The sequence below is a fragment of the Papio anubis genome, chromosome 9, assembly GCF_008728515.1.
Source record: "Papio anubis isolate 15944 chromosome 9, Panubis1.0, whole genome shotgun sequence".
Taxonomy (NCBI): Eukaryota; Metazoa; Chordata; class Mammalia; order Primates; family Cercopithecidae; genus Papio; species Papio anubis.
This window is the reverse complement of record NC_044984.1, coordinates 118,784,597-118,805,035: the sequence shown is the minus strand read 5'-3', so window position 1 is coordinate 118,805,035 and position 20,439 is coordinate 118,784,597. Positions and strand designations below refer to the sequence as shown.

Below are 20,439 nucleotides of genomic sequence, written 5' to 3'. Positions count from 1 at the left end.
TGGCTCCTCCAGCCCAGGCCTTTCCCATGCATCCTGGCCTGGAGTCAAGTGACTGAGAAACCAGACCCCAGAGGCCAGCCCTGCCACCCTCTAGTACCTTCCCCGCCAGGGGACACGTGGCCCATCGCTGTCTCTTCTTCCCAAGGTCCTGGGCCTGAGCAGGGAGCCCCAGGCTGGGTTTCTGCTCCAGGCCCATTTGCCCCCCAGGCCATGTACACAGGCCCCTCTGCCTGCCGGGCCTGGCCGCCCCTCACTGCTCTCCTCTCCCGAGACAGGTCTCCTGGAACACGGCCGCAACTGGTCGGCCATCGCCCGGATGGTGGGCTCCAAGACTGTGTCACAGTGTAAGAACTTCTACTTCAACTACAAGAAGAGGCAGAACCTCGATGAGATCTTGCAGCAGCACAAGCTGAAGATGGTGAGTCCGCAGCCGCCTGCGCCGCGCCCCCAGGGGCTGGGAGAGGAGCTCAGGCTGCCTCAGGAGGTGTCTCTGCACCCCAGGAGGCGTGGGCCAGGGAGGGGCCGTTATGCCGCCTTGTTAGAACTCAGTTTAACAAGGGGTTCAAGCCTGGGAGTGCCCCGAGATGGCTGCAGCCCGCAGTGCTGCTGTGTGTCCCTGCCCTGGAGAAGAGCCAGGCCAGCTGCCCTCCACCCCCACCCTGACCCTACTCCGCTCAGACAGACACCTCTGGGGGCCCTCAGCCCCAGCTCAGGGTGTGGGGGAAGGAGCGCGGTGGACCAGACTGACTCAGCCAGGAATTCAGGCTGTCAGCGCGTTGGAATGAGGACCCGGAGGCAAATGGGTCCTGAGCGAGCAGCTCCCCCGCCCCATTTGACCTCACAGCTTTAGGGCTGCTGTGGCTGGGGAGGGACAGGTCTAGGGGGCGGGGAGCGGACATCTCAGCCCCAGCATCCTGGAGGGCTTGAGGCAGGTCCCGGGAGGCTGAGACCCTTCCCTCCTGCACAGAAGGTGCAGGCCCGCCTCGCCGCCTAATGGCCTCCAAGGAGCAGCCGCTTCCTCCGCAGCTATTTCTGGGAATCAAGGAGCATTTTGAGGGAGACCTCTGCTGCCTTCCCTCTCTCCTTCACTACCTCTCTCCTTCCCTTCCTCCCTCCTTTCTCCCTCTTTGACATGCTTGCCAAGCATTTTAGAGCTGGGGAAACTGAGGCTTAGCCAGGCTCATCTGCAATGAATTGGGATTTGTACCCAGTTATGAGATCAGCACCCACGCTCTTCATCACTAGGCTGCGTGTTTCCTCATCGATACAGAAGCACGAGGGAGGGTTTGCATAGCTCCCCTCTCCGCCTCCCCACCAAACCGTGACGTCGGGCTGCCTTGCGCCTGGGTGTAAAGTGTATGCAGTGTGTTCCAGACAGGCCATGCTGAATTGCTCCCTCCCTGCAACCTGCTGAGGCCCAGAGAGGGTGAGCAGGCTGTGAGGTCACACAGCCTGCAGTGGGAGGGCCAGGTATAGCCTCGCCCTGTTTGAACTCTGCCCAAGTACTGTGCAGAATTTAAGGACATCCTTCCACCCTCCCAAGTGGGTTCTTCGTGAGTCATGTGTGCGCGCGGCTGCTGGTGGCTCCGGGACCGAGGGGGCACAGTCCCACGGCCCTGTGGTTAGCGCTGAAATCCACCCTCTGGCCTCAGGGAGGCCCCTCCCCGTCACTTCCAGTTAAGCAGTGCCCCGCGTGCCCTCCACATCAGCCCCTGGGATTTGTCCCCAGAGCTCAGGGCTTCAGGCAGCGCCCTCCTCTTCTGGATGCTTCGGGCTTTCTGGTTGGGTGTAGAGGAAGGCACCGTGTCTGGCTGAATGTGCAGACCCCTGTTCCTAACACCTGCTGAGGTCCCTTATAGCAAAGAGGGCCCATGCCACAGCAGCCTGGGGGCGCAGCAGGGGGCCTGGGCCGGGGTGGGGGGATGTTGTGGGCCATCGATTCTGTCAGCCAGGTCAGGAGTCTGAAGTGGTCAATCCGGGATGACTCAGGGGCAGGGGTTTGGCGCTGAGCATCTCCCTAGGCGCAAAAAGGGCCTCCTGGTTTCTCCCCAGCCTTCCTTTCTTTTGTCTCTCTCTTCACCCTGCCTCCCCCTTACCCCGCCTCCCCCTCCGGGGCCCCCTCTGCCTGTCCCCCTCCCCCCATGACCACAGGCGTCTCCTCCCCTGCAGCCTGCTGCCACTCAACCTGGCTTCCAGGCTTCCGCAGGGTGTGGCCCTGCTGTACCCCGAGACTCCAAAACCTGAGAGTGACTTGGAGGACCAGAGACCGCAGCATGGTGAACCGTCCCATTAGGCCCAGGGCGAGACTGGGGGCAAGGCCCAGCTTGTGGATTTGGGCACCCCTGTGACCTTGGGCAGTGAATTCAGCCTTCTAAGCCTCAGTTTCCCCATCTGTAAAGTGCGGGAATAACAGTTCTTATCCAAGAGGTCCTGTGAGGAGTGAACGAGTGATTACCTGTGAGGACCTTAGTGCCTGCCAGAGGGGCAATGCTCTGGGAAGGCGACCTGCCCTAGTTACTCTTACTGCTGTGGTCATTATTATTTTATCTTGACGCCATCTACCCCCTTCTCAGGGCTGCCTGAGACCCCCTCCTTTTTTTTTTTTTTTTTGAGTTGGAAGGTTTTATTAGACTAGGAGATTTGTGGGAGATATGAGCACTGGGCCAAGGTGGCATGGGCCATGCTCAAGGCACCCTGTCATGTGTAGTAACCACCAATGAAGCTGCTGGCATGGACAAACATGCAGCCAGCGATCCCACTGACGAGGGCCCTTCTTGAATGGTGTGTGCAGGCACAGCCACAGCGTGCTATGGGTTGGGAGCAGGGACTGGGCCCAGGAGACCTGAGTTTGAATGTAGGCTCTGCCACCTACTAGCTGTGTGGCCTTGGGGAAGTGACCAATGCTCTCTGCACCTCAGTTTCCCCATCTGTGAAATGGGGACAATAATGAAACCCACCTCAAAGGGCTGTTGTGGGAATGCACTGGGTGGCTGCCTACAGAGTGCTTGGAACGCGGCCTAGTGTGCCCCAGGCACTCTGCTAGTGAGAGCTGTGATAGTGCTGATGGTGATGCGCTCACGACTGATTGATTGATTGATTGATTGATTGATTCATCCATTCATTCAGAGAGGCACTCCAGAAGGATGGTGGAAAGCAGGGCTTTGGAGCTGGTGGCTTCACACCCTAGCTCTGCTGCTTAGTGACCGGGTCAAAGGATACTGGGCTTCACTTCACCTCTCTGTGCCTCAGTTTCCACCTCTGTAAAATGGGGCTAAGAATGGGACCCAGGCATAGGGCTGTTGAAGAACAAGTGTGTTTCTTTTTGTAAAGGGTAGTGCCTGTTCCTTGGTCAGCCCTCAATAAGCATCCAGTATTATTCTCACTGTCCATTCAGCAACCCCTTATTGAGTGCCTGCTGTATCCCAGGGAAGCGATGGCAGGTGCCCTGAGGGCAGACGCATGGAAGGGGTTTTCCTGCTGGGCTGAGAAGCTGACACTTAGTGGGCCATGGAGGGAGTGGAGGCTACATGGAAGGATTCTGAGCTGAGGCACAGCCCCCATCCAGGGCTGGACTCAGGCTGGGTCGTCCTAGTGTCGATGAGAGTGGTTCTGATCTGAATGACACAGCTGATAAAGAAGGTGGCCCTTCTGTCCCCTGATGCTGAAGACTCCGGAGGCGTGGGCAGGAGGGGACCCTGAGAACCAGGTTGGGACCTGGATGAGAATGAGTGATTCGGGAGTGTGCGGTTGGTTCTCGCTCCTGGCCCACCTCGAAGGAGCACCCTCATATCGAGGGCTGCAGCGAAAGCAGAACAGATGCAGGGACCCATCATAGGGAGCGGGGCTCAGGCCAGGCCAGCCGTCTTGACAGTGGCCGCTCTTGCTGCAGTGGTGAGCTTCCCATCGCTGCAGTATACAAGCGGGTCTCACCCGGAGAGATGCCGCTGAACCTGGTGACCTCCGCCTCCTGCCCCTCCCCTGTGCCTTTCAGTCCCAGGGAGGAAGGCACATCCCAGTGAATCCTGACACAGTAACAGCCACCTCTGGCTGCTGGCCCAACCCTGTCTGGAGTACAGGAAGACATGTCACCCTTGGCCAGAGAAGGAAGGAGTGGGGAAGCAGAGGGTCAGTGGGTGTCCCCTCCTGCCTTGCACCAGGCCTGGCCTGAGTGTGGCCACAGGCGACGTCAGCAGGAAGCAGGATCCGGCGGGCGGGCGGGGCATGTCCCAGAGTTATGTAACACTTGGCCTCAGTGTCTTTTGCGAGGTTTCCCTCCCCCTCCTTATGGCCGAAGGTTACCCTTTTCTCCCATCTGTGAATGCAGGCCCCTCGGGCTCAGCTTCCATGTTCCTCAGTCTCTGTCCTCCTCAGCCTTGGCCCGGCCCCGCCTTGTTTTCTGCTGTTAATCTCTTCTACCTGAGGCTGCACAGGCCTACAGAGAGATGGTCCGGCCAGGAAATGTTTGAACCTGGCCGGCATTCAAATCTGGGTTCCTCGACTCATGAGCTGTGTGGTCTTGTGCATGTGTCTGCCTCTCTGAGCCACTGTCCCTGTCTATCAGGTTCATTCATCTAAAGACGTAGTCACAGAGCATCTGTTCTGTGCCAGACACTGTTCCAGGTATGGTGGGAATATAGCAGAGAACAAAGATCCCAGCCCTTGAGGAACTGGTGCGAGAGACAGGTTCGCACACTCAATTTCGGAATGGAGTCTGAAGATGCTATGAGAGGAATGTAGTAGAAAATGATTGATGGTGGAGGTGGGAGGGATGAGCTAATGATGGAGTGATCAGGGAAGACCTCTCTGATGTCTGAGCCAAGGCCCGAAGGAGGTGAGGAAGTGAGTTATGCAGATATCTGGGGCAAGGGTGTCCAGGCAGAGGAACAGCCGGTGCAGAGGCCCTCTGGCTAGGAGGGCAATGTGTTTGTAGCACAGTCCCTGAGGAGGGAAGAGGGGAGAGCAGCTTGGAGAGGCAGGCGGGGTCCAGGACTGGATCACACAGGGCCATGTGGATGGACGGAGGACTTGGGAATTTTATCCAGGTGTTGGAGAGTTTGAAGCAGGGGGTGACATGCCCTGATATGCAGAGCGGCTGTGCAGATCCGATAAATTAATACCAGAAACCGCTTGGCGCATAGTAGGTGCTTAGTAAACATCAGCCGTAATGACCAATGCCATCACCAGCATCTCGTATTCCACACACACCAGATCCCACAGTGCTGGACCATGTGTGTAAGGATTAACTGTAACTCCTGGGACTCTCCCTGAGACCCAGCCTTGTGGGGATTCAGGGTGTTGGCACCATCCTGGTCCGCTGCCTCAGAGGCCCCACCCTGCCCCCACAGAGAGACCTTGCTCTCCAGGATGGTGGGCGCCACGAGCAGGCCGACAGGAGACCCCTGTTCCCTGCGAGACTCTGAGTATCTCCCATGTCCCAGCCACTGCCCGGGCAGCTCAAGCACCCAGCCCTGAGTCTTTCCTGAGCCTCTGTCTGCCAAAAATAGATTCGGGAAGCAGGGGCAGCCCTCAGCCGCAGCCGCAGAACCCACATGCCACCACTTTCTCAGGCCGCCACAGGCTCGAACTCTCCTGGGAGAGGCTCAGGGTTCGGGGCAGGGCTGGGACTGGGCCCAGGACATGTGCGGGGTTGCAGAGCTGGGCATCCCCGTGGGCCCTGTGGGCACTGGCAGGGGCAGGGCTGTGGCCCTCCGGCCGACTGTTGGTGACGGAAACTGTGACTAACGGACGAGCAGACGTTTCCCTTTTCCTCCCTGCGTTCCAAGCGGCTGTGCTGAGAGGAACCCTGTTTGCTCAGGAAGAAGGCGGGACAGGAAGTGATCCCATTCCCTGCCTGTGGCTGGAGCTTGGAGCCTGAGAACCCTTCTCCTCCCCTTCATGAGGCCCAGCTCCAGCCTGGCCATGGTGAAGGGCCGGGGTGGGCAGGGCCCACCTGGCATTTGCCCGAGAGCAGGCTGTGTGGTCTGGATGTCAGGCAGCTTTTTCTTGGAATCTGGGCGCACCAGTGCAGAGGGATGTGTGATTCCCTGTGGCTGCCGCAAGGAAGTACCACAGACCGGTACAAACAACAGAGATGTATTCTCTTCCAATTCTGGAGGCCAGACATCTGGAACCAGTGTCTGCAGGGTTGTGCTCACGTTCAAGGCTGCAGGGGAGCCTCTTGCATCTTCCAGTGACTGCTGGCAGTTCATGACATTCCTTGGCTTGTAGCCGCATCCCTCCACATGTGTCTCGGCTGCCACAGGGTCTTCATGTCCCTGAATCCGTATTTCCCTCTTCTTCCACGACTGTCAGTCCTGTTGGATTTAGGGCCCACCCCACTCCAGTGTGGCAACATCTTAACTAATGACATCTGCAGGATCCCGTTTGTAAGTAAGGTCACGGTCTGAGGTTCTGGGTTGATGTGAACTTTGGGGGACACCATTCAACACAATACAGGGCTCTTGGCTGAGAGCTGCGGGTACCTCCAGGTGTGGCGAGGGGCCTGCCTCTTTCTCAGCAACCCCAGAGGGATCAGGCTGCTGCCGCTCCTGTCACACCAGGCTGTGGTGGGCACCCCCCAGTGTCTTTCCAGTCCCTCTGGGAGTCCCCAGTCACTTCGAGATGCTGCCTCCACGATGCCCCTGCTCTCAGCTGTCTGTGCGTTCAAGCCCACGAAGGCTGGCCTTTCACAGTTGCTCAGCAAGTCAGTCAACAAACACTTTCAGAGTCTCTGCCTGGCTCACCATGGGGGCAAAGAAACACCCACCCCTGTGAGCCACAAGATGAGCGGTTTGATGACGGTGCCTAAGTTGGGGAAGAAGGGTGGGCTCTGTGAGTGAGGAGCTGGGGTTCCCAGGAGGAGGGAAAGTGGAGGCCCCGCGACATGGGCTTCTTTCCATTCCGGGACACACCCGGAGTGTTCCCCCGACGGAGGCCTTTGCACCTGTGACTCCCTGCACCTGCCACTCTCATCCACAGCCTGGCTGGCCCCTTCCCTCCGCCGTCAAATCTTGGCTCAAATGTCACTTCCTTGCAGAAGCCCTTCCGGACTGTTCTGTCCAGAGGAGCACCTGGCCTTGTGCTCTTTGTCCCACCTCATTTCACCTGTGCAACCCTCTGAGTGGTGCTTCTGTGTGAAGAGCACATTGCTGGTCTCCCCAGCGGCAGGGCAGCCTCCGAGGGTCTACCCCTTGTCTACCCCGTGCGTTGTGTCCCCACAGCCCTGGTGTGCAGAACCGGGCACACAGTAGGTTTTCTGTAAAAATTCAGGAAATGAAATGCGAGCTTCCCAGGCTGGCCTGTCCCCTGGGGACGAGTGAGACTTGCATAGCAAGGAGAAGCTTCTGTATTCATTCACTCCACATGTGCCGATGAAGCTGACAGGGTGTCCCCAGGAGGCGTGGTCACTCTGGCTAGGAGAGTCCTGGGCAGTGTCAGACAGGTTATCTCACGCTCAGGAAGGTTATCAAGGTGGCTGGGGGGCCCGCCTGTACCCAGAGTGTATCTGGGGCTCAATGGAAGAATAAAGGCCCCGGTAAAAATAACCCCTGGCACGCTTGGTTGCCGAGGTGGGGTGTGAGGGGGATGGTCACCCTCATTGCCACATGGCCAGGATCACTGCCCTTTGCACCTGTGGTGAGGCCGCAGGCATGGGGAGTCCCCAAGCTGACAACCCAGGCCCCAGGCCCCAGCCCTGATCTGCTGCTTCCCTGTGCCCAGGAGAAGGAGAGGAACGCGCGGAGGAAGAAGAAGAAAGCCCCGGCGGCGGCCAGCGAGGAGACCGCGTTCCCGCCCGTGGTGGAGGATGAGGAGATGGAGGCGTCGGGCGTGAGCGGAAACGAGGAGGAGATGGTGGAGGAGGCCGAAGGTGAGGGCTGGCGCAGCTTGGCGGTGGCTGGCCGCTGTGGCTCCAGGCTCTGAGGGAGGGCATGGTGGGAACTGACCCCGGCAGCGTCCTCTCCCCTGAGTCATCTGGGTCCTTCTTAGAAGGGGCTTCGACTCCCTGGAATGGGAGGGCCTAACTTGCCAGAAACTCACCAGTAATGGGCACAAGATTGATGGCCACAGCAATACCGAGAATAATCAGCTTCTCTGGGAGCCCCAAGCCTCACTCAGCCCTTCTGATGCCCATGAGTTCAGTCTTATGCTTGGGTAACCGGATGTCCAGGCCAGCCCTGTGGGTGCCTGCTGTCTTTCACCCCATCTGGTGTCACAGTTTAGAAAAGAATTTACTTTGGAAAATAGTTTTGTTTGTTCGTTTTGTTTTTTTTCAGACGGAGTCTTGCTCTGTCGCCCAGGCTGGAGTGCAGTGGCGTGATCTCGGCTCACTGTAACCTCTGCCTCCCGGGTTCAAGCAATCCTGCCTCAGCCTCCTGAGTAGCTGGGATTACAGGCACCCGCCACCACACCCGGCTAATTTTTGTATTTTTAGTAGAGATGGGGTTTCGCCATGTTGGTCAGGCTGGTCAGGCTGGTCTCAAACTCCTGACCTCAGGTGATCTGCCCGCCTTGGCCTCCCAAAGTGCTGGGATTACAGGTGTGACCCACCACACCAGGCCTGAAAATTGTTTTTTGACCAGAACTCTTTTACAAGGTAACCGGTATAAATAGATCCTATCTGTCAGTTGGGAAGTATTGTAAACGTTATATAGTTATTTTTAGTGCCTCCTTTTACTCCCAAGTGTCCCTATTTGGGTGATAAATAATTCGGTCCCCTTCTTTGGTGTCCCTGTTTTCTGTATGGGGAAACTGAGGCTCGGGCACTTAAAGGTCTGGGCCCAGGTGCCCCAGGTACCACAGAGTGTGTTGTTCTACCAGCTGTAGACTAGACAGATGCCCCAGCAGGTGAGTGCTGCTGAAGAGAGGGCATAAAGCCATCATGTGCGTGGTGCTGGCAGGTCTCCCCGGTCCCCTCAAATGGAGGACTGTGACCACATGAGCTGTGTGTTATCCAGGGCTCCGGATAACACATGGCTCAATTTTGTTATCAGTGTTTATAGACCCGGGAACTGAACACGGGCTGCCCACACCTGGCCCCATACTCTTGGTCACGAGTTCATCCACCTTCGACCCCCTGTGGCTCTTTTTCTCTGTCAAAGAAGAAGTTGGGGGTCTAGACCCTTCCCACTGTGACGTGACCAAAAACCCCTGGAGGACCCCAGCCCTTCTCGGTTGAGTGTCCCTGACTCTCTGAAGGAGACACGAGCAGCCCAGCGGAGCCCAAGTCCTTGGTGAATTCAACCCTCCTTCCTCCTGCCCCGTCAGGAGTCCTTCTGTTGTTCCTGTCCTCCCTCCCTCTCTGCCTTTGAATGCACCGGCTCCTCCCTGGCAGAAGGTGCAAGTCACCTCCTGGTTCTATAAGCCCGGCCTGCAGATAAATCCAGGCTCGTCCAACCTGCAGTGTTTCACCAGCCCGAATCCCAGCTCCTGGCTGGGAATGGGCAGCTGGGCCCTTGGGTGACTGTCATCTCACGCTGGGGGTGGGACAGAGGCCCCGAGTCAGGCCTCCCCACCAGCTTTGGGTCTCTCTGACCCAAGTTGGCCAAAAGCCTGGCCAGTGTCTGACAGAAGGAAGGCCGGGGCCGCGAGTCCCTTGGGTCATCCCATTTTGGGTTCTGGGTCTGTAGCCAGGACAAGAGAAGACCCCGGGAACAGAAACCCAGTCCCTTCTGTAAATATCCCTCCAACTGTCTGAATGGGCAGGATGCAGGCTTGGTGGGAGCATTGTAAGAAGCCAAGCTTTGGCCACACGTTAAAACCGGAGCAGACACTGCCCAGAACTGTGTGGTCATGACCCCCGCCTCGCTTGCAGGGCTTACAAAGCCCAGTAGGGATGGGGAGAGGCGTGCTCTGCTGGGTGGGGGAGGAGGGAGGGCTGAGCTGGCTGGAGCTGAGGCTTTTGTGACGACGTGGTGGTCTTCTGTGGCCACTCTGAGAGATCAGGGACAGAGATCAGAGGCCCTGATTAAGCCTTCTGGTGCCCAGGGTGTTACCCCATCTTAAGGATGAGGAGACTGAGGCTGCGGGAAAGGAGAACCCGTCCCATGGGGAGTCCTGGCACATAGCTGGTAGGCTCGGGGTCTGCTGGCCCAGCCAGCGCACACCGCGTGACCTGTCTTTTGTGCTCAGGATGGGGAGGTGAGGCAGGTGCTGGGTTGGAGCCTGAGGCTGCCCTGCCGGAATCTCCCCGGAGACCCAGCCAGCCCCAGCAGCACTGCAGGCCCTTCCCCGGGGGCGGTGGAAAGGACCTTGTTGATCTGGGCTGGAAGTATACCAGCGCAGGGCTGGGAGGGATCCCCTGGCCCAGTGGTTTCTCTGGTAATAATAATCCTCATAGTGGATGAAGCAGGTGCTACTGTTCTCCCCATTTTACAGGTGGGGAGACTGAGGCATAGTGGGGTTGGATATTCAAACCCAGGCGACCTGGTACTGGGCACCTCCGGGCAGAAAGGAAAGGAGGCCATCTGGTGGTGTCTTTATTTTTTATTTTTGGTGGGTTTTTTCTGTTGCTCTTGTCAGGCACCTACTGTGTGTCAGGCGCTGCACAAAGCACTTCACCTGGATTCTAGGGCAGCGGTGGCAGGGTGTTCCCTGGGATTTGTTAGAAGTGCTGATTCTCGGGCCCCAGTCCACACGTACCGAATCAGAAACCTTCAGGGCGTGGCGCAGCCACCTGCATCGTCACAAGCCCTTGGGGTGCTTCTCACGCAGGCTCCTGCCCCAGACCCTCTTGATAACCATGAGAGCGAGGCATTAACTGCCCATTTTGTAGATGAACAAACTGAGACCCAGAGGTTTCATCCCTGGTCCTGGGGCCCTCAACATTGGCCTCCCAACGTCCCGTACTCTGACTGTGGAAGGAAGGGAATGACGTTGCTGAAGTCACCAGGCAGAGGAAGGCCAGGGGTTGGAGATGCAGGAAGCTGGGCTCAGTGCTCTCCCCTCCACAGCGTGGCCTTGGGCAAGCTGATTAACCTGTCCACCTCCATTTCCTCATCTGTACATGAGAGATGATGGTCCCGGTGTTAGAGGTCTTAAAGGAGTCATGTGTGAGGAACTCGGCACGGAGCCTGGCCTGCACGCAGCCTGTGTTGCTGTCGTTGCTATTGTTTCTAAAAGAGGTGGCCTCTGCTCTGGGGCCTGAAGGGAGGCAAGAAGCAGGAGAGACTGGGGGATTGGTGGGGGGCAATGATGGCTGAAGAGGTCTCAGCAGACCCAAAAGCTTCTCCCTGCAACCTTGCCCACCCCTGAGGTCAGCACCTCCCACCCCAAGGCATCCTGGGAGCCTAATGACTTAGGGCAAGGACACCCAGAGTGGCTGAAGCTCACTTTTCACCCTGACCAACCCCATTATTGGCTGGCCTTGAACAGGCCACTGGACCAGCCTGCGCAGGGCTATTGCAGGTCACCTGCGGCCACTGGCCAGAGCCTGGAGGGAGAGGGCCCATCGGTCCAAGGTGAAGGGCAGTCGGGGCAGGAGAGCGAGCAGCAGCGAGGTCTCACTGCTGTGCACCAGGCTCCAGGCCCCTCTTGGCCACGTTGCCTCCTCCCTCACCTCCCACTACCTGGTGCCACCTGGCTTCTAACTCTTCTCTGACTTCCTTCCAGCCTTACATGCCTCTGGGAATGAGGTGCCCAGAGGGGAATGCAGTGGCCCAGGTACGAATGTGGCCGGCTGGCCTGGGGGGTAGGGCTGGGCCGGGGTGGGCATCCCGAGGTCCCCGGTCCTCCACAAGGAACCCTGCTTCTGGGCACATGCTCTTTCTGTGAGCACCACCGTTTGTGTTCCGTGGCCTCTGGGCTTCCTTTCCAGCAAAGTGGCTGTTCCCCATGCTGGTCCCGGGCTCACTCCAGCAGACCAGTTTCCCGTCTCCACTGCTTCATTGATTTTCACTGGCACACTTGGGTCTCCCACCAGGTTTGATTTCCCTGATAGCAAATGCAGGGGTTTTCAAGTATCCCCATTTTACAGAAAATGGGAACATTGAGACCCCAAGAAGAACCTGGTGTGGGTTTGGGGGCTAGAGAGCCAGGACTGCGGCTGGGGTCTCCTCGCCATCCTTGGGTACATGCTTTCCTCCTGCCACTCCGTCAACACAGGCCACTCTCCTGCTGCGTAAAACCCATGCCAAGGCCGTTGGTGTGGGCTGTGCCCCGGGGGCCCTGTGCACGCACTGGCCTCATTGTCCACTGTGCCCGGGCCCCTGTGCACGCACTGGCCTCATTGTCCACTGTGCCCAGGGCCCCTGTGCACGCACTGGCCTCATTGTCCACTGTCATGTGATGATGATGGTGGCAATGATGGTGCAGCATCAGGCAGTCACCAGGCAACTGCCCTTGCCATCACAATCGCCGGCTTCTCTGCCCTGTGAGATGGGAACTGTTGTTCTCCCATTCTACAGATGGGAAAACTGAGGCCTAAGAGGTAACCTGAGTTTCCCATGGCACACAGCCAGTGCGGGGCAGAGCTGGAGTTAGAGCTCAGATGAGAACACGGAGACCCCCCAGAACGAAGGCCTTTGCCCATGCCCGCCCTCAGGCTGGCTCCATCTGTCGGGGGTGCTGACCACCAGGAGGTCCTGGGGTTGGGAATTAACCAGGTTATGCCAGCAGGGTCAGTTCGGGAGAAAGGCGGCCAGGGGAGGGCAGCAGCTGTGGGTAGAGGCCTGGCCAGGGGCTTTGTCTCAGGGGTGGGGCTCCAGGCAGGGGCCCAGGTGTATAGGAGCCTCAGGGCTGTTTTGGTGTCAGGCAACAGAACGGCCTCATCCCGAGGGTCAGGGCCACGCATCTCTCCTGGAGTCCCCCCAGACCCCGCTCATCCCCTCTTCCTTCTTGCCCCGCACAGCCACTGTCAACAACAGCTCAGACACCGAGAGCATCCCCTCCCCTCGCACTGAGGCTGCCAAGGACACAGGGCAGAATGGGCCCCAGCCCCCAGCCACCCTGAGCACCGATGGGCCACCCCCGGAGCCACCCACCCCGCCGCCGGAGGACATCCCGGCCCCCACTGAGCCCACCCCCGCCTCTGAAGCCACCGGACCCCCTACGCCCCCACCAGCACCCCCATCGCCTTCTGTACCCCCTCCTGTGGTCCCCAAGGAGGAGAAGGAGGAGGAGGCTGCAGCGGTGCCCCCAGTGGAGGAGGGGGAGGAGCAGAAGCCCCCCGCAGCTGAGGAGCTGGCAGTGGACACAGGGAAGGCCGAGGAGCCCATCAAGAGCGAGTGCACGGAGCAAGCCGAGGAGGGGCCGGCCAAGGGCAAGGATGCAGAGGCCTCTGAGGCCACGGCCGAGGGAGCACTCAAGGCAGAGAAGAAGGAGGGCGGGAGCGGCAGGGCCACCACAGCCAAGGGCTCGGGCGCCCCCCAGGACAGCGACTCCAGTGCCACCTGCAGTGCAGATGAGGTGGATGAGCCTGAGGGCGGCGACAAGAACCGGTGAGTGGGCGCCAGGCAGCCCTAACCTTGGCTTTTGTCTGCAGACACTGAGCGGCGACTACCTACTTAGACAGCCGCACCCGGTGTGGCTCTGCCTGCTTTGGGGGAGCCCGAGGTGTGGTTAGGGAGGCAGACTCGGAGTAGAGTCCAGGAATGGGAGATGCAGGCTGGGAGGGGGCAGAGGTGTGGCCGGGAGCATCTCCCCAGGAGGTGACATCCAAGCTGAGACCCGGACGGAGGAGGCAGCCCTGCGCAGCACTAGGGAGAGAGTGTGCCAGGCAGCCTGCTCACTTCCTAGGGCCGCCCTTACAAGGTAGCTCAAGCCAGGTGGCTTGAAACAAATACAGTCCTGGAGACCAGGAGCTCGGGGGCACCGTGAGGCCGGGCCATACCCTCTGAGCCTCTTGGCAGATCAATCCTGCCTCTTCCAGCTCCTGGCTGCTGCTGGCAGTCGTGGTTGCCAGCACACCACTCTGTCTTTGCCTCTGCCGTCGCATGACCTTTGCCCTGTGCATCTCTATGTCCACATTTTCTTCTTCTGAGGACAGCAGGCATTGGATGAGCAGCTGCCCTAATCTAGTCCAGCTTCATCTTAACTTGATTATATCAGCAAACAGCCTGTTTCCAAATAAGGTTACATTCACAGAGACCCTGGGTTGGGACTTGAACAGTACCTTCTTTCGGGGGGACACAGTTCTACCCTCAACGTGGTGGGAACAGCAAGTGTGAAGGCCCGAGGTGGGAATGAGCTTGGTGGATTCAGGTGTCGAAGGGTGGAGCGAGTGGCTCAGGGAGGGGGGCAGCCTTGCAGAATGGGGAGCAGCTCTCACAGGGTTGGGGGCACTGAGTCGCACCCTGGCAGGTGAGGGCTGCATTTCTTCTCAGGGCAGTGAGAAGGCCTTTGCGAGCCTCTCCCAAGAGAGCCAGATGTGATTTACCCATGAAACCATGTGGGGGATTTGCTGGGAGTGAGAGGCACAGTCAGGAGGCAGCTGCAGGTGCCCTGGGGCCGGGGATGGAGAGGCGAGTGTGGTGGCCATGGTGATGGGGAAAACCACAGATTCAACATGTTTTTGGTGGTTCATCTCCTATCAACCAAGGGTCCAGGGCTCGGGATCACAGGTGATCACCTTGGATCACCTTGGATCACAGGTGCAGCGGTTCCCCTTGCAAAAACCTCTCCAGCTGGGGTAGCCTGGAGGATCTCAGTGCCGTCCTGTTTGGGTGCCAGTGTCTCTGATGTGTGTTCTTTCCTTTCTGGCCTCTGTCTTTGCTCCTGGCCTGGGTGACCCCACATCCCTGAGAATGCCGCCTTTTACCCATATTCAGCACAGATGCTTTGGGCCTCAAGGCCTCCAGCCCAGAACCAAAAACGGCTACCCGAGTTAGGGCCGATCTTGGGTGGCAGAGGGCAGACCCGCAGAGACTGTGTCCCGCTCGCGTCTGGATGGCTGGAGGAATTGTTTTCTGGTGGGGCAGGCGGGCCATTTTATTTTGACTGCACTGTGGTCTGTTTCCTCCCCTCCCAAGTCCCTTGGAATGGTCCTGGGCAGAGCGAGCGAGGGAGGAAAATCGGACCTGCAGGGTCATGTGGGGCCCTTGTCTCTGCTCTGGGGTTCACCCTGGGCCATGTTAAAGGGGGAAGTCCTAGGACATTCCCTAGGAACTGAGGTTCACCCAGATCTCTACAGGTTCCACAAAACAAAATCTCAGGGTCCCCGGGAACCACTGCTGACAGGAACCACGCCCATGTGTGTAAGAAGTGGATGGCCTGACCCTGAGCCTGTACTGAGCAAAGGCTTGACCAGCGGGATTCTGAGGGCACCGAACTCCCCAGCTTCTTGCCCGACAGTCCCAGCTTGGAAAACAGTGCTCACAGTGCGGCTGGGTCTGCCCTAGAGGCAGGCAGCCAGGACCTTTGTGCCTGGGAAGCAGGGTCAGGGCGGGACTCCCTATCCCGCTCCCACTGGCTATGGGGACAGTCATGGAAACACATGTTTCTGCCTTCGAGGGGGAAGCGCTGAGGTCATGGGGCAGCCCCACTGATAAGCTGCCTCCTAGAGTGTGTGTTTTGGGTACATGTGGCTGGCCCCGGGCTGGGGAGCCGGGGGATCAGCTTGCATCCTGTCCGTCCCCAGAACGCTCAGACTGGGCCTGAGGCCCCGCAGGGCACTTGCAGCCTCCCGTCCTCTCCCCTGCAACCCCACCCAGGGCGGTGTCCTCCCTCCCCCAGCTGGGCCTGGCGTGCGTCCACCCCTTGCCCAATGTCCAGCACACAGCCCCCGGGGTGCAGGAGTCCTCGGCTGGGAGTCAGGACACCTGGTTTGTCCCGCCCTGTGCGACTGGGCCCAGGCCCCCGCCCTTGGGGCCTGCCTTGCCCTCGAAGCGAATGAGGCTGGACTCTGGCCAGCCTGCTGACCTCGTCCTGGCCGGCAGCCTGCCACCCCTCCCTGTGCCGGCCACGACTGCGCAGGGCCGGGCAGCGCTGGAGGACGCCGACGAGATGCGTCAGAGTAGGCCCCAGCAGCCAGGGCCTCCCGGGAAGGGCTGGCGGGACGGGGCAGGCCCCCCAGGCGACCCCTGCTCCTGGCTGCCTGCCCAGTACCGTCCCTCCCGCCTGGCAGCCCCAGTCGGGGAGCTCTGCGTTCCTGGATGGATGCAAGATGACTCTCGTCTGGGCCCTCCTGGGTGACTTTGGGAGAAAGAAAATCACGTGCTCCTTGGTCCCGTGGGCACCGTTGTCGAGGTGGCTCTGCTCCTCGGGCCCGCAGGCACCGTTGTCGAGGTGGCTCTGCCTGGGTGTTTTCTTGGCAGATACCCAGAGATAGTGGCTTTGATTGCAAAACCCCAAGCCTGCCTGCCCTCCCCTCTCTTATTCTTCAGAGAAGGTGTCTAGGTGCTTTTTGGCAGGGCCAGACCTTGTGAGTCCCCTCCCCCAAACCTCAGTTTTCTGTCTGTAAGGTGGGTGTGGATGGCTTATCGCAAGAATAACTCAGTTAATGCTGGGCCACAGTGGGTGCTCAGTGAGAGATTAGCTGCCCTCCTTTGGATCTGCTTTGGGACACCCCCCAAGAGGTCACTCCAAGAGAGGGCTGGAGTGCAGCTCCTTCAGCTGTCCCTCTGGCATTTTGGAAGATCATAACAGCAGTTGCACCTTTGTTACTTTATTCTGCAAGTGACTGATGGCACCAGCGTGCACCAGGCGCCAGGGGTGCTGGAAACTGCGCAGACGAGGCCCTGACTTCGGGCACTTGCATTCTAGTGAGGGCGTGGAGAAGGAAACCATTGTTTATGGGATAAGTGGGTGATGGGAAGATGGGGCATGGGGAGCGGGGGAGAGTGGGCTGGTCAGGCGGGGAGGGCCTCTGGGGAAGTGACATTGGAGGGCAATGAGAGCCTTAGTGTGAGGGACAGCCATACCCCCGGGAACCACCAGTGCAAAGGCCCTGTGGCCGCATGAGCGTATGTCCAGTGGACAGCAGAGAGGCCTATAGCAGGGAGTAGAGTGGAGTGAGCAGCCCCGGGAAGAGAGGGCGGAGAAGTCAGAGAGGTGGGCAGGCCCCATGGGTGGGAGTGACGCGTCAGGGTTTTATCTTGGGGCCTTGGAGAGGCAAGGGATGCCTGTTCACAAACCAGCCCTCCCTCTCCCTCCCAGCCCTAGGGTGGTGGCAAGGATTATCCCAGCTTGATGACCATGGGGAAACTGAGGCAAGGGCTGGGTGGAGAGGGGACGTACTGTTGCAGGCCCAGCATGTTCCTGATGAATGTCCCCAGGCCCTTGTTCCCCTTCTCATGCCCACCCCCTTCTCCCACCCTGGCCTTCCTGAGTGGGAAGGAAAATGACAGTGAGGAGAAGGTGGCCCGACCCACTGGGCCCCACGTGCTAGTCAGCAGCGTCCCCACGCCCACCCACGGACAGCCCTTGAAGCTCTCGTCTCCACTCTCCAGATTGAGAAACCGAGGCACAATTGGCTAAGTCTTACGGTCAAAGAGGGGATCCGAGCTTTTGCTCGCAACTGCCAGGTTGGGTAGGCAGGACGGGGCCACTCCCGGACACATGCTCCGTGCCAGGCCCTGAGAGTCCCTGCCCCACCCAGGCCTCCAGAAAGGAAAATGGAAGCGGCTGCCTTCCAAGAAAACAAAGAAGAGAGGCTGGGCGCAATGGCTCATGCCTGTAATCCCAGCACTGTGGGAAGCCAGGTGGGTGGATCATTTGAGGTCAAGAGTTCAAGACCAGCCTGACCAACACGGTGAAAGCCCGTCTCCGCTAAAATACAAAAAAATTAGCCAGGTATGGTGTCACGTGCCTGTAATCCCAGGTACTAGGGAGGCTGAGGCAGGAGGATCACTTGAGCCCAGGAAGCAGAGCTTGCAGTGAGCCAAGATTGTGCCACTGCACTCCAGCCTAGGCAACAGAGCAAGACTCCATCTCCAAAAAAATAAATAAATAAATAAAATGAAGGAGAGAGAGTGGAGGGTGGAGAGAGCCAGCCGGGAGGGCCTCTGGAGGCGCGCTTCTCCAGCATGGCTACGGGACAAGGGGCGGTCGGATGGGCCCTGAGCTCTGAGCGTTTTCCACCTTCCTCCTCCACTGTTGGCAGCTGCTCTCTGGGGGCTTAGGACTCTCGTTCTCCTCGAGGACTTGAACCCAGCCCTTGTGTTGACTGTGGCCTTCTTTACCCATGAGAGAGCTCTGGCTGGGATCAGAAGACCTCTTGTAAACTGTAAAGTGCTACCTCTATGACCACAGTCCCCACTTGCTCTGGGGGCTCAAGAAAGAGGGATCTGGGCCTCTGTGTGTGCCCCCCAGAGGGTGCCTGCTGAGAGCTTCTGGGCAGCAGCCCCTGTCCCCCCCTCACCCCCTGCCAGTCTGACTGCCCACCCCCTACTAGGTGAGGGGCCACAGGGAAACCAAGGCACAGGAGCTCTCAGGCCCCACACAGAAAGCCCGAGCTCTCGGGCAGATTGCATGGACAGTGGCGCCTCATGTTTTGTGTGTGTTATACAGTCATATTTTTTATCTCTATAGAATTATCTTTACACATATACAAAAGTTTGCATTTCAACCTTAAAATTTGTATTTTATTGTTTTTGTATTTGTACACACATAAAAATACTATTTTTACCGTTCATAGAGAAAATACAGCTGATACATCAAACCCTTTATTTTATGGCTAGCATGTAGTCTTCATTTCATTTTGTAACAGTGTAATTAAGATATCATTCATATACCATACATTGCACCATTTAAAGCGTATCGTTTAGGCCAGGCGCAGTGGTGCACACCTGCAGTCCTAGCCCTTTCAGTGGCTAAGGCAGAAGGATAGCTTGAGCCCCAGAGTTCAAGACCAGCATGGGCAACATAGAGAGACCTTGTCTCTACAAAAAAAAAGAAAAAAAAAAATGCAGAAATCAATCAGGCATGATGATGTGTGCCTTTAGTCTCAGCAGTTCCAGAGGCTGAGGTGAGAAGACTGCCTGAGCCCAGGATGTCGAGGCTGCAGTGACACTGCACCAGTGCACTCCAGCCTGGGTGACATAGCAAGACCCTGTCTCAAAAAAAGGTGTATCATTTAGCTTTTCTTAGTATATTCAGTGTTATACTAAGAAAGAAACCCTATGCCCATCCTAGTCACCCCCATTCTCCCTTCTGCCAGCCCCAGCACCCACTCATCTCCTTTCTCTCTGGATGGATTGGCCCATTCTGGAATTTTCACAGGAACGGAGTCTACACCAGAGGCCTTCTGTGACTGGCTTGTTTCATGCACATCGTGTCTTCAGGGTCCACCCACGTCATAGCCCGTGTCAGAGCCTCATGCCTTTTGATGGCCACGTGTTCCATTGTGCGGACAGGGCACACTTTGTCTCCCGGTTCATCTGTTGGTGGATGTCGGGTTGTCTCTGCCTTCTGGCTGTTGTGGGCTGTGCGGTGCTGCAGTGATGGGCGCGTACAGGTTTCTGCGTAGATGTTTTCTCTCATTTGCCTGGTGTGTGCCTAGGAGTGGAGCTGCTGGGTTTAGGGCAATGAGGACTCACCACCCTCTTTCCAAAGTGGCGGCGGCATTCTGTTTTAAATTTAAGCTTGCAAGTGCGAGCTGGTTGAAACGGATGGCAGTAGATAAACCTGGGGGAAGGGACATGGGGGTGGCGGCAGTTGAAGCCGCAGGCGGAGTATGCTGGGATGGGTGACTACCATCTGTTTGAACCTGGGTCAGGGTGCCTTGTCCTGAGGATGGCGGGGAGGGCACGGCTGGGCCCAGGTCCAGGGAGCGAGGCAGGGCAGTGGCCAAAGGAGAGGCTTTAGGTGGTCCTGGGAGATCACGCAGGGTCTAGACAGGTGGAGGGAGGGGAGGGAGGAGAGTGGGCCGGTGGTGGGGGCAGTGGAGGTGCATGCAGAAGTCAGGGTGACCTTCCTCGTCTGGCCCCCGCCTGGGCGCCGTAGGCAGCCTCAGCAGGCGTCACCGAGTCTGTGTCTGCTCTCCCCGCTCAGCTGAGCGTGTGGCAGATGCGGGCAGCAGGCTGGTACCTGCAGGACAGGCTGGTCACATGCCGGTGGCCCCATGGTCCTGCTATGGCAGACAGTGGAGAGGGGACTGCTGGCGGAGGCCTCAGCACCCTGGGCATGGGCCCTGCTCATCTGCAGGAAGGAGGTGGGTGCTTCTGGGCACCTGGCATCCCGCACTGGCAGCTGAGTGCTGGGGTGGTGTGAGCTGTGTCCCCGTTGTCACAGCTCTCACCTCGAGGCCAGTAGGCTGTGGCTTACGGTCTGCACAGGATGTCATCACTGTGGTCACGGCACAGAGTAGAGGCTGTGCCGACAGGACTTGCTGGCTTCTTGCACCCAGAAGTTTTGCCTTCTGACTGAATTCCAGGCCCGTGTCTGCTGCCCTCACGCCTGCCATGTGATCATTTCACTAGCTCAGAAGACCTAGGACACAGACTGGGTTCTGCATTGCCTCCAAATACCCCCAAACGCAGGCCAGGCTGCTTCCGTACCCCCGAACAC

General features: G+C 58.4%; 1 protein-coding gene across 32 annotated transcripts in view; it reads left to right on the top strand.

Moving 5' to 3' along the window:
* The window catches only part of NCOR2 (nuclear receptor corepressor 2), a 238,508-nt gene that overhangs the window by 178,567 nt on the left and 39,502 nt on the right, over nt 1–20,439 (top strand). For 27 of the 32 annotated variants that reach the window (XM_031650908.1, XM_031650896.1, XM_031650907.1 and 24 more), the window contains 4 exons: nt 276–418; nt 7,720–7,867; nt 11,608–11,658; nt 12,845–13,433. In XM_031650908.1, the coding sequence (XP_031506768.1) occupies nt 276–418; nt 7,720–7,867; nt 11,608–11,658; nt 12,845–13,433 (931 nt within the window). The remainder of the gene's footprint in view (nt 1–275; nt 419–7,719; nt 7,868–11,607; nt 11,659–12,844; nt 13,434–20,439) is intronic. The other 5 variants (XM_031650898.1, XM_031650917.1, XM_031650916.1 and 2 more) reach the window with 1 other exon arrangement.